This window comes from the organism of the source record quoted next, unplaced genomic scaffold, assembly GCF_019419815.1.
Source record: "Pyrus x bretschneideri cultivar Hongxiangsu unplaced genomic scaffold, Pyrus_bretschneideri_v1 Contig54, whole genome shotgun sequence".
Taxonomy (NCBI): domain Eukaryota; kingdom Viridiplantae; phylum Streptophyta; class Magnoliopsida; order Rosales; family Rosaceae; genus Pyrus; species Pyrus x bretschneideri.
The window spans coordinates 661,223-674,348 of record NW_025999792.1 but is presented as its reverse complement, the minus strand read 5'-3'; the positions used below and the strand labels follow the sequence as shown (position 1 = coordinate 674,348).

Genomic DNA, 13,126 nt, shown 5'->3' with positions numbered 1-13,126 from the left:
CAAGCAATGAGTTCATCAGGATCAATGCCTTGTCTTCATCTTTGATTATCTTTTCAAGATTTGCCAGTTTAGCTAGAAGCTTGTTAAACTCTTCTAAATGGCCAATCATCTTCGTACCCTATTTGTACTGGAACCTGTACAACTTGCTCTTGAGATGTAGTCAATTCTCTGCACTCTTCTTCATATATTTTGTTTCCAATGTAGCCCACAATTCTTTCACAGAAGTTATGTTCATCACACCATACTTCTGTTGATTTCCCAAGAATAATTGAATTGTAGAACATGCATGAGTATTTAATCTTTCCCATTCTACTTTTTCCATCGAAAATGACATGCCTCCTAACACAACAACCAAACCTTTTTGTATCAAGACATCTCGAACCTCACACTGCCACATAGCAAAGTTGTTCGTTCCATCAAATTTCTCAATTTCAAACCTGGCGCTCTGAACCGTCGTCTTGGTTCCACTAGTGCCAAACTTTTCTTCAACATCATCAACACTAGTAGACTCACCAGTCTTCATCATTGCTTGATGGTCACAACTCACGTAAGAACCTAAGCTCTGATACCACTTGTTATAAACTAAACCAAAAACCAATCAAGCAATAAACAAAACACAACAATTTTAGAGTTCCTCCAATATAGGAGTACAGTGTACCTCTCTAACAACGAAAGCTTTATTGATTACCAACAAATACCAAAGAACTCACAAACACAAAGTGTTCTCAAGTATACAAACTTATGCTTCTCAAAAAGTTTCACGCACAAAACTCTATCCCACATCCATCTATTTATACTAATAGATGTCATAGGTTTACACAAAGTCCCTAGAATATAGGAAACCAAATCCTATACTAAAACCAAATCCCAAACCAAGTAGGAAACACAAATCCAAATATCTTGCGTCCAAGGTATCCTAATCTTTTTTGGTTTAGGCATGTTGATTTAATGCCAAATCCAACACAAGTATAAATTAAAAAGAAAACTAACGAAAAGTCCTCAAAAACTTTAGTTTTAATGAAAAAAGACAAATAAAGGTGTAAATGAATAGTAACAGGAAAGGTAAAAATATGGTTTTTTTCGTTAAAAGTAAACAGTACTGGGAGTGTTTCGTTAAAACTCCCATGGTCATATTGTTCGGGCAAAGATTTCTCTGGAGAAGGCTCCTCGGACCTCAGCACAGCTCCCTAAGGGATTGGCACTTTAGATGTGTAGTCGGGCTCTTACTTGTTGATGTGCTACAAGAAGAGAACAAAGTTAGTTCTGCAAGGTGCCTTTGTGGGGCCTTAGGTTGTGGGGCCTTAGGTGTAGGCCTTAAGGCTTGCAATCAAAACTAACTAAGTGCTAGGCGTGCCACTGTTATCTTAGTATAGCAGATGTAGAACAAGTATGTTTTAAGTCAATTACTTGTGCCCCAAGTTTCTCAAACTTCTTGTTATTAAAGGACTATCATGGATGAGTTAAGTCTACATTAAGTTCTTTTTCTTGCCTTGTAAACAAGGACTTTTAATTTATAGTCTTGTATGTTCAAATGAAGGAGTCCATAACCCCTTAAATTACTAGTTTGGTTCTAGATTACATTTAATGAAAACGTATTCATCAAGCTAACTACATCCAAATGCAAGTGGAGCTCTTAAAGTAGAAAAACATGTAACTTGAATACATGCTGAAGAATGTATTAAGTAATAAATCTACTACTTTAGAAACAAACAAAGAGCCTCGGGCAAGATTTCACCTTGTCTGGCAATGTTGAACTTCTTGCAGTCACTTCTCTTTGAATTTACAAGGGTTATATGCTAAAAAAGGATGGATGGTAAACAAGTTTACACGAGGGAATCGATACTACACCTCTAAAGGAGATAGCAAAGCTTTTAAACTAGACAAAAGATAGCTTTCCAGAGAACTATCACTAGAAAGAATTGAATTTGGGTTGATTTTAGCTTTTAGATGCAAATCTGGCTTGAGAGCAGAATTTGTATGTTTGTTTGTTTGATTGGTTGAGTGTCCTTGTTCCTGTTGTCTCTTCTTCCTTTTGTAGGCAGTTTAGCTCGACTGCTATAGTTTTTGCTCTTGACTGAAAGCACTTGGAAGGTAGTGAGTCATCAACTTTTTACTTTTAATGCCACTGGAAAGTGTTCTTTGGCTGGTAGTAGGTTAGTCTTCATCACTTGTCTTTTTAATTATAGCCATGTGACTTGTATCTTGGCTGAAAAAGCTTCAATTTGCCTCTGGACTCAATGGGCTTCGGGCAAGTCTTCCTTTAATTTGGTGTCCTTAGACTTTCTTTTATTTAAGCCCAATACTCAAATATTAACCCAAACACATATAACTCAAAATCCCTACAACCATAACCGTACCAAGAATAATTAAGGCAGAATAAGAAAACTATTATCATTAATTTGTCAATTAATCAATAAAGAAACAAAAACCGATTCAAACATTATATATATATTGGTCCAGTATTCCCAAGAAGAAAATACATTGAATCAGAATCGGAATATCTGACCACCTCGACCAACAGCATGGCAAGCTTTGGAAACGCGTTTGTGATGCCGGCGTTGGTGTTAGCAGCAATCATCGTCATGTCTTCGGCGAGACTTTCATCTGCATCTGGAGACATTTATGGAAATTATGCTGATCGTGATGAACCATCATCAATAAGCCCTAGCCCTAACCCTAGCCCTAGCCCTAGCACCACAGAAGATATCAGCAGCAGCAGCAGCAATTTCCCAGATGTACTGCCGCTGGAGCCCTCGCAGGGATACTACAGGCATTTGAGGAAATGCGCAGACGAAATAAGCCCTCTGTGCGCTGAACAGATCTTTGAGGGTATGTTCTACAGTAACGAAGAACTGACTGAGGATTGTTGCGCAAACCTTTTGCATGTGGGATACGATTGTCACCGGGGGTTGGTTAAGCTAATCCTCCTAGAACCGACGTTCAAAGGCAAAGCTTCCGAGGCATTGCACAAGAGTTTCCAAATATGGAGCAAGTGTGTCGTAGTCGTTCATCAAGCCGACTCACCTTCCCCTACTGCTGCCGCTGTTTCTAATTAAATTTCTTGTTTTCTTGCACTAGAATCTACATGAGCATGACGATGATTTAGTCAGCTAATATAGGACTTATCTGAATTCAACAAAGTAAGCTATACTAAAATAATTAATTAATTACATTATCTTTTATTTGTTGAGGAATAATATGGACTTGTCTATGAATAAGGAATAATATCGTTTGTTAAAAAAAATAAGGACTTGTCTATGAATGTCATGGATGGTTTCCCAGAGAAATCCTTATATAAGAAGTTGTTCATTCATTGCCTATTGAGAAATAGACATATAGACGGAAGAAAGGACAGGCGGAGAAGGATGAGAATTTTTCTCGAAAAATTCCGGATCCAGAAAAGAGTTGAAGATGGTGCAACATCAAATCCCATTTCTCACGTTTTTTGGCTTAACATTTATAGATTCGCTTCGAAACTGACAGAGATTTAAGTGCGAGATTTGTTTTGCTTTTGCCTCTTCAAAAGTTCATTTAGAAGTAAAACAAAGAAAATAATTTTCACACTTGTTTTCTTTCTGCATAGGCATATGCTAATAGAGAGGAGTATGCTAGGGAATGAAAGTAGGGGTGTGAAAACCGTTTCCCTCCCGTTCTATAGGAGATTAATAAAGTTCAACCCCTTTTTTTCCTCCTCTCTCCAATGTTCCACATTACCGTTCCCTCCGTCCACCCATGTCATAAGAAAGACCAACCCAAGTCAAAAATCAACGTCGGTTCGATCTCAGACTCAACGTACTTTAAATTTTAACGTTAAGGCTTCATTTGGCAGCTCGGATTGTACTGACTATTTCAGTCGGATAGGATAAATAGTCGTCGAATAGTACTGACTAAATTAGTTGGGCGTTTGGTATTGTATCGGATTAATTTATGCATCGGATAATACGTCGGACTATAATAATTTTTTTTTTAATTCACAATAATTGGTGTTAAAATTAAAATAAAAAATAAAAAATAAAAAGGAAAAAAAAACCAAGACTCTTCTCAGTTGCATCTTCCTTCTTCACCATCTTCCCCGCGCATCAATCCCACCCTCGGCGACCGATTGTAGAGGAGTAGCGGCTAGGGTTAAGAACTCAGGACCTATATTTGAATTCATGTCCCCCTCCTCGTCGAAGCCCAGCTCCCTTCCTCATTGGAGCCCAGATCCGAATTGATATACCCCTCCTCGTCGGAGCCTAGCTCCCTTCCTCATCATCCTTCTCATTGTCGGAGCCCAGATTGGAAGAATTTGAATCGTCATCTTCCTTGGAAGAATTTGTTGTCAGAAATCAAAGGCAAACAAAGAGGTGGGAGGCGTGTGTGCAAAGAAGGAGGGAGGAAGAGAGAGAGAGAGAAAAAAAGAAGATGGCGACGAAGACGAACCTGGAAGTAGACGAGAGATAGCAGGCGATGTGAGAGAGTTGAAGGAGAGTGCGTGAGAGAGGGACGGAGTGAGCCAGTGTGAGTGAGAGAGATGCATCTGACTAAATAATACAGAGGTTTGGGACGAGATAAACAAGCGGGTGTGAAGGGGATAAAAAAAGTGAGGCCGGATTAAATAATCCGGTGATTATTTAATACGAAGCTCACCAAATATCCGCTCCGTATTATTAGCACTATCTGGTGGTCTTATACGGCGTGCCAAACGAGGCCTAATACTCTTAACCAAGTCAATTGAAAGTTCAAGGGTTGAGCAATTCTTCGATCTGGCCTTCCAAACCCTCAGGTAGGACGAACTGGTAGAGGTTGAGACTGTGAAGGACCACCAAAGGCAGTCTTAGGGACTTTGGTTATTTCTGATGGCTCTGCTTCCGTTTATCTTTGCTGACATTTTGTACTTTACATTTAGCTTACTAGATGTATTTTATGTTTCGTTGATTATTCGCCACATGTTAGGTCATACAATTTGTGAACCAAATAATTTTCTTGTATTGGAAAGCTGTTCCACTTGCTCGAGCTATTCGCATATACACAAGTTGCCATGTACTCACGTTATTAGGGTCAACAAGAATCAAACACGACTATGATTTGCCATATACTAGCCTACTAATTCCGTGTCGGAATTATTTTGTGTTACCGAGTTGTATTACATGATCCTTCAAGGCTAGTCAACTAGGCCTTGAAGCATACTAACTTCCTCATCATGAGCTGGTGGAATCATCTGTGGTGACAGTAAGTAGCTTGAACTCGCGCTCCAAGCTCCACACGAACTCATTCTGACTGTTGACGCTTAAGTTGTACTCCTGGAAGTACCCATTGTAGCTTATGATGGAAATAGTTGCCCTGAAAATTAAAATCCAATAGAAAGGCATTCAAACCTAAACAAAGAAACGATTACACGAGAGAACTAACTGAACTAGTATTCAAAACTCGACCGGATGAAGGTGCCAACAATTTTGTTCCCCATGAGTGAATATTGGCAGAGTTTTTACTTGAAACTCCGGGAAATGGCACCTCAAATTTCTAAATCATTCGTGGAAACCTGGTAGTAATTCATGGCCCAATGATAATGTTTTGCAATACAATCCTCCACATTGGGTACGTGAAATACGTTGTACATTTATTTACTAAGAACTCTATTCAACTGGTTAATTCAGTACCCAAAGTAGTAGAAAAGTATAGAGTGGAGAGGGAGACGAAGGAATCACAAATAAAAGACTTCAAATATATAAGACTACATACAGACAAGTACCAGTAACTAACCTACAAGCCACAATTTCTGAAGTTGATGTATCAGCAACCTTGTCTACCTTTCGTATCACTGCATAGCTGTTAAAAAGTTGACGAAATAAGTAAAACTAAACTGACTTTGTAAATTATTGCTACAGTGAAAACAATTCGCCAAAGGTTAAGGGCTTTCTTAGAGAAGGCGGGATAATATCATACTAGATATCTGAGTTACCAAATGTCCAAATCTGATGTACGGTCTACAATCTAAATTGAATCCACGGGAAATTGAAGAGCAAGGAAACATAAATGGAATCTAAAAGAATTCGATTTCCATAGCTTAGCTGGAAATTTATAAGTCCATTGCAATACCACAATATTCACAATGTAATACGGATTCTTACAAAAAGAAAATTCTCTTGATTAGCTGGGCAGTTGATAATTCTATATCAATCAAACATATTGCTGCTTCTTAAATCTCTATATGTAAATTTTGGTGTCCCTTATACCCGAAAATTTTGAGGCTCACGTTGTGCATCACAAACTCTATGTTTTTTAAAATTTACCCTCAAAAATCAAAGAATCACCATTAACCAAACTATTAAGGTTCACATAGAGCATCACACCCTCTATATCCAACTCTGGAGTTGAAATATTTGATATAACAAATTAATCGTCTACGGAATTCAAAATAATGAATAAAAGACAAGGCTGGACAGAGACTAAGGTGTATTGCACCAGACTCAGTTCGGGGCCTTCGGGCAAGGTCTGATGGGAGCACCTTTATCATATTTTATAGTTATGTTTTAGTTTCTTAGATTTAGGCTGCACGTAGCTTTATGCCAATTTGGGAAACTAGAAATGCAAAATACTTTCCCTACAAGTGGAATAAAGAAAATTTCAATTGACTATTTTAAATCTAAGGAACAATGCTGGTGCCGTGCTGTTTGCAGACTTGCAGTAAAAATATACTATGGATACAGTATAAAACATAATATGGATTCAGTGTGTAAGTTACAAGTGGTCCACCTTTTGACTCCTGCCGGTGCAGCATTATGAAGTACATCATGATGTGCCGGATCTAATGCATCAGTCACAGAGTTGGGTATAATTGATCCAAGAAAACTCCCTGATCTTTTGCTTCTGCGAAGAGAGTGAAAATACGATCATATAACTTTGCAAATGTGAATGAAAAGGATCGGCAAGTACTCTCTAATATTGGAAAAGTAATTAGACATGTATTTCATGAAAGAATTTTGTACGTCTACAAATTTATGGAGCTTACTTTTTCAAGGTTCTTACCAATAAAAGAAAATTGATATGTGATATTTAATGCATAGTTCACATCTACAAGGAATTACATTTGGTTGATATGTGATGCTGAAAGTTGATGACAGATTAATCCATACCATGAAGCAGGATAGGCATCTTTAGATACAAAATTTTGAATTTCAAGTACATATTCCTCTTTTTTTAATAACTTTTCCGTCCAGTGTTTCTTTCCTCCTTTTTTTAATAAGTTTTTTGCACTCTTTTTTATTCAATTCAATATGAAGATTGAACAGCAAGAATAATACATCAAATCAAATAAGCATTAAAGGATTTGGCAGAACATGATTATAGTAATACAGCTTTTCCTTTCTCTTTTATGTCAATTGTGCAATGTAGCAGAAAATAAATACCATTGAGACAAAAAAAAATAATAAGCAAATGTTACTGAAGGCCCATCAAGCTTTAGTTGTCTTCAGACATGAGAAAAGTGAAATCACATAAATTAGACAAGGGACAAAGGAAAGAAATCTGCTAGAGAAAGAAAAGACAACAAATTAGTGGGAAATGAAAGATAAAAGGACCGGAAATATAAATAACAAAAAGAGAGACTTTTTAGGATATATATACAAGATTATGGCTGTGTAATATCATAGGAAAAAAGTAACTTGTATTCAAAACCCATAAGCTATAAGGAACCAATACTTAGCATGCTATAACATATGCCATTCACATCTATTAAGACTTAATAAAGCATGTGCACAATCAGTTTGGTAGTATTATTAGCAGTTTGTGTTGTCTCCAAACGGGAAAGTTCAGTTGTCGTTCTCACCTTTGATAAATGGAGAACCCCAGAGAAAAGGCATGAACAGAACCTGAAGAACTTGTTCCCACAAGAATATCTGGCAGTTGCATAGATGGCCCAAATGACAGAGAAAATATAGTTGATGGATATGTCCCTCTTCGAAAGCTATACGACTGCCAAAGAAGGATCGGTTAGACATGCATTTTACTTGTAAGAAATTACAGGCAATTAGAGGTACTGTCACGACTTGGTTCAGTGGCTGTAGCTTATTACGAGTTAGGGAAAAAGATGATGCCTAGCATGACAATTCTTATGCACTACATAAATATAGATATGTGTGTGGGTGTAAGCTGATTGCATTGTTCTGAAAAGCCAAGAGCAAGTGATTCTGACCTCAAGAGACAGCAAACTTTCCTTTTCTCTTAAATTATGCAGGGGTTGTTGAAATCAAAGTTCTTAGTAGGATTCAAAATCACACACTTTTTAAAGTTTGATGTTTCTATAAACAAATGGGAAAAGGAAACTACCAAAACTATGGTTTATGCAAAAAGAAAAAAAAAATCCATCAAACTAAAAAGGTACTGCACCCTCAGGCAAAGGTTCTCAACCTGCCTTTGCAGCTGGTAATACTTTCTAGCATTCTAGAATTGACAAAGCCCTGAAGCGAATTCCCTCTACAAAAAAAAAAAAAAAAAAAAGTAAAGGAACCTTAATGGAAATTTTGTTTTTGGGCTTAAATCCTAAGGGACTTTCACAAGGGTTTAAATTCGAATTTTTTTTACCACGGGGGCTCCCTTCTGAATACCCTATCACCACAAGGACCATTTATCCAATTAGGCCAAATAGGAGATACATTATTTTCCTAGTTCCATATAGAATAGGAAACTTAATCAGAAAATAGGCACGTAAACCGCACTCTATACTTATAAATTGAGTGTGGCAAGACCAGAAAAAAGGGAGAAAAAGGCCAGAGACAGCCAAGAGAAAGAAGAGGGATTAGATTTAGGGTTTGCAAAAGTACTGTATGCTCTATCATTAATTAAGAAGCTGTGATTTCTCTACCCAGAGAAATTAGAACTGGGCATAGGCAAAAGTTCTGCCGAACTAGTATAAATCTTGTCTCTTTCCAGTCATTCTCTAATTTGCTAAGTTTAGTCTATTGCCAGGTACATCAAAGAGCAACATCTAGAGAAGAATGCAATTTTGAGGCTGACGACAGAAAGAGAGTTTGCCAGACTTGAATTTGTTGAAGCACAATACATATGATCCATATAATCATATTAACTAAGCCCGAATGGCGGTGCCAATAACAATCCTCTTCATATTTTGCTATTCTTTACCTTAGTTGCTTCTGAGACCAGATGGACTCTGATAATGGTTCCCTGTTCAGATGCTGTTGCTATGTACATTCCATTGGAAGAAAGGGCAATTGCAGCAAGTGGGGATCGATGCGCATCTATCTGTAAATAAGTTCCAAGGATACAAATAATATGAATTAGGAAATGGAAAGAGAAAAATCATTTTCAACATATATAATAATTAACTTATTAAAGGCAAAATCGATCGTTTATGTTTGATATGTAAATTCCAATTCACATAAGTGGTTTTTAAATATGCCCACAAGTTTTCAAAATGAAGCTGCCAAACATCCTGATTTGAGGATTTCAACAAAGCATAAATGCATTTAAATAATCATACTGCATGCAACTTGCATGATTAAGTTTTTAAATTCTTCGGAATTAAAAGAGAAATATTTTGATCTTGAGTGTGCAGATGAAACAGAACCATGAAAATGACCAGCAAGATAGAAGAAAAGACAAAGTCATTCAATCTTTCTCATTACTTGAAAAAAAAGAATACTCACAATTCATGCTGGAAATCATTATTCCGCGAGTATAATTAAGTTAGGTAACAAAATGAAGTGTAGTGATATAAACTTTATCATCTTTCTGTTATGTATGAGAGAGAATATGTTATGCCATAACCTCACAATGTAAATGCAGGTCCATGACATTGTACAACAACACAGATCCCTTCGAGATGCTAGCAGGAAGAGCCAAAAAGCACCCTTCCAAACTTGGTGAGAATGCACAAAGCCCTGATAAAAACACAACGATGTTATAACAATAAACACAATGATTGTTGGTAGAACAGAATATAAACCGAGTACAGGTACAACAAGAAATATGACCCAATTTCACCTTTTATATTTGGTATAGTATCAATAGTGTCCAAGATTGCGAGACTATTTATGTCATATACGTAGGTTTTGTCCTGTAAAATGACAACAAGTCTGCATTTTCCCAGAAGGCATATAAAATTCATCAACAACAAAGGAGAAAGAATTGGAGTCCAATTAATGGATTAACATGATACTCCTGAAAAAACTACTCTTGAAAAAACCACCTCATATAGTACAGAACCCCGATAAATGACTTAACAAGTGCCAACAGATGCCAAATATGCCAATTGTCTTTGTCATCATATCTAGACTAAAAACTTAAGGTTTTTGTTCAACAAATAAAAGGATACAATTCGCTGAAAACGAAGATTACGATAGCAAAGCCAAATTGATCGGTCACTCATCATTATACAATGTGCAGGTTACCTCTTCTTATTCATGCGAACAGCAAGTATGGAAGTTAAGAAATTTAATTCTCGAAGAGCAGTTGCAGTTGTGGTATTGAACAAACAGAGGCGGCGGGGCGATAGGGATGGCTGGGGGCAGTCATAGTGTGAGTAAATATTTGATGGTCGAATGGAAAGGGTAAATAACTAGATTGTGCAGCGTACCTCTTCACCAGCTCCAACAATGGCAAGAAGACTAGAGCTAAATAGCATTTCTACTATAACGAAAGCTCCAATAGCTAGCAAACCACAAAAAAAAAAAAACATAATTAACCCAACGGCCGTATGATTTTCCTTCCAAATTAACAACCGCCAGAAAAAGAAAAAGAAAAAGCAATTGAAAAACTTGCCTCGCTCATAGCAGAGTCTGCCAGTACTGGAATCGAATATTTTGAAGCCGCCCTTTGTGCCGATTGCAAAGCAACTGACGAATTCCAACGGATTACAAATTTTATTAACCACAAGAAAAAAAATCAGAAAAAATCAGGAGATGTGAATTGAATTGAATTGAATTTTGTCTTACCTGGTGTCTTGGTTGAAGGAAGCGCAATAAATTGGGTAAGGAGAGGCCATGTCTTTACCTTCTCCCTTGTTCCTTGGGAAATTTAATTTAATTTTGCAATTACAGAAAGAAAACAAGAGGGAGAGGAAGAGTTGATAGTTGGCCTTGTCGTCGTTGGCGTCGTCCTTGCTGTCGTTGATAGTTCGTGGCGCTGCAGTGCTGCGTATTTAGTAGATGCCTCTGCTCTTTCTTTCCTTCTTTTGAGATTGAGCTTCAAGTTCTGGAATCTAAAATTCGAGTTAAGTTGAATTTATATCATGTTTTTTATTTCGTGAAATTCAATTCAATCATGTTGGGTTGTTATAACTTAGGTTATTTGGGTGGAAATTGAGAATATATATATATATATATATATATATATATATATATATATATATATAGTGAAATTCTTGTTGGGTTGTGATTACTCGGCTTGTGTTGTGTAACTTTGAGGCCGGTTTTGATTCCATCATGTTCGGCTGTTATAACTGGATATCGAGAAAATTCTAAAATTCGATTTTAGTTATGCATTGGTAAAACTTTGGTGGGTTGTGACAAGTTATGTTATATTTGGGTAGCTTTGAAGTAGCAAATTATTGATTGGATTTTAATGGGGGATAGCAGAGGAGTAGACGAAAATATTAAAGAAAGTGAGCATGTAGATGCAGAAGATGAATTTGGTGCAGGGAAGGCTGAATTTGTGATACCAAATGTAAACGACGAGTTGAAACCCAAAGTGAATATGAAGTTTGATTCATTGGACAAAGGTACATGTTTTACAATAAATATGCACTCACAACTGGGTTTGAGATGGAGGAAAATATTGAAAATCTAAGTTCATTAAGCAACATAATGCATGCATTTAACAATTAAATGACGGAAGCATGCTTGTAAGCATTTTAAAACAAAACTTAAGCCATAAACTTCAAAGAATGGTGAACCAGGATTGAACTAAAAAACAAAGTGAGTTGAGAAACTTATATACCTTTGAAGCACCTTTATGCTTAGCAAGTGATATTCACCTATGTGAGGGCCTTCTTTCATTTGTCTCATTGCTCCTTGGCACCATGGATGTGGATGTGGATGGAAGAACCTTGCTTCTTAACTCCATATCTTCTTGGATTTGTATGGAAGAATGGATTCTCCAAAAGCTTCCAAAGTTGGTGGTCTCTAAGTTCCAACACCAAGGATAGATTGAGGGAAGAAGATGAGTGATGTAGGAGGAGGAAGATACTAGTATCCCCCTCATACATGGTCGGCCTCCTAGAGAGAAAAGATACAAGTATTGTGAAAGGACTTTAACGTCCTTTATGTTGAACTAACTGGAAAAATTTCGAACCAAATTTGCCTGATCTTCTAAAGTGCTATGTGGAACTGTAGTGAGTTTAGAACGTCTGGCCGGAGATGGCAAAAACTGCACAACTTTGACTGGGTTTCAAATGGGAAGGAAGTTTTTGTACTGGAAGAAGGAAGTCGTCTACAAAATTTTTTGAAATCGTTCACAAGAGAGAGAGAAAGAGAGTTTTCGGGGAATAAGGCAACAATTTTAAGAATGGTAATTATTGTTGGGAAGAGGTAGAGTTTAATTGGAAAAAATTTAACCCTTGTCAGGTACCATTTTTATTTAATGACAGGTCATTTAACCCTGAGCTTATTTTGATTGATTTGTTTTCAGCCGCTCAGATTTGATTCAACTGACCATATTTGGTCTGCACCTAAGGTCCGCAAGTATGGTCTGCACCTTAAAAAATGCATTTAAAAGGAAAGAACTATTTCATTCCGAATTAAGACATAGTAATCTTCGCAATTCTAGAATGAATCAATGGGCAAATTGGTTAAGGGTTTGGTGTCCGATGTTGTTATGGGGTCCATTTTGGTTGTTTTTTAAAAGAGTTGCAATTTGGAATTGTATACTGGTGTTGTTGCCCACTACGACAATTGCTTGAGTGCTTTGACTAGTGACCACTCAAGTGATGTTATGTACCTGGTTATTAGTTGGATCATTTGTCAGAATCTGCTAGAATCTGTTATTTGATAGTTAAATGTTGGAATTGCATGATTGCTCGTTCGGTTGCTTGGATTGCTTGTTCGCTTGGATTTTTTGTTTACTCGTTTGCTTGTTCATTTGAATTGTTCACTCGTTTGGTTGCTTGGTTGCTTGGTTGCTTGTTTTGTCC

General features: G+C 37.0%; 2 protein-coding genes across 2 annotated transcripts; one reads left to right on the top strand and one right to left on the bottom strand.

The window, feature by feature from the left end:
- Nucleotides 1–2,521: 2,521 nt before the first annotated feature.
- Nucleotides 2,522–3,131, top strand: LOC103950523 (protein DOWN-REGULATED IN DIF1 11-like). Its single transcript, XM_009361745.2, has one exon. The coding sequence runs from the start codon at nt 2,523–2,525 to the stop codon at nt 3,054–3,056; it is 534 nt and encodes a 177-aa protein (XP_009360020.2). The 5' UTR covers nt 2,522; the 3' UTR covers nt 3,057–3,131.
- Nucleotides 3,132–4,944: 1,813 nt separating this feature from the next.
- LOC103937688 (autophagy-related protein 18b) lies at nt 4,945–11,298 on the bottom strand. The gene is made up of 11 exons (XM_009347629.3): nt 10,932–11,298; nt 10,759–10,832; nt 10,574–10,647; nt 10,389–10,498; nt 9,982–10,073; nt 9,766–9,878; nt 9,121–9,240; nt 7,808–7,953; nt 6,736–6,849; nt 5,743–5,808; nt 4,945–5,322 (listed from the first exon to the last, which is right to left on the bottom strand). The coding sequence occupies exons 1-11, from the start codon at nt 10,979–10,981 to the stop codon at nt 5,181–5,183; spliced, it is 1,101 nt and encodes a 366-aa protein (XP_009345904.1). The 5' UTR covers nt 10,982–11,298; the 3' UTR covers nt 4,945–5,180.
- Nucleotides 11,299–13,126: the final 1,828 nt, after the last annotated feature.

Bases quoted from the DNA above. Each gene is read 5' to 3' on its own strand.
- LOC103937688 (XM_009347629.3), bottom strand. From the start codon at position 10,981: ATGGCCTCTCCTTACCCAATTTATTGCGCTTCCTTCAACCAAGACACC. The intron at 10,499-10,573 runs GTACGCTGCACA...GACTGCCCCCAG, and splicing joins TTGTTGGAGCTGGTGAAGAG to CCATCCCTATCGCCCCGCCG. The intron at 7,954-9,120 runs GTAAAGAATAGC...CTTCTTTGGCAG, and splicing joins TGGTCTCAGAAGCAACTAAG to TCGTATAGCTTTCGAAGAGG.
- LOC103950523 (XM_009361745.2), top strand. From the start codon at position 2,523: ATGGCAAGCTTTGGAAACGCGTTTGTGATGCCGGCGTTGGTGTTAGCA.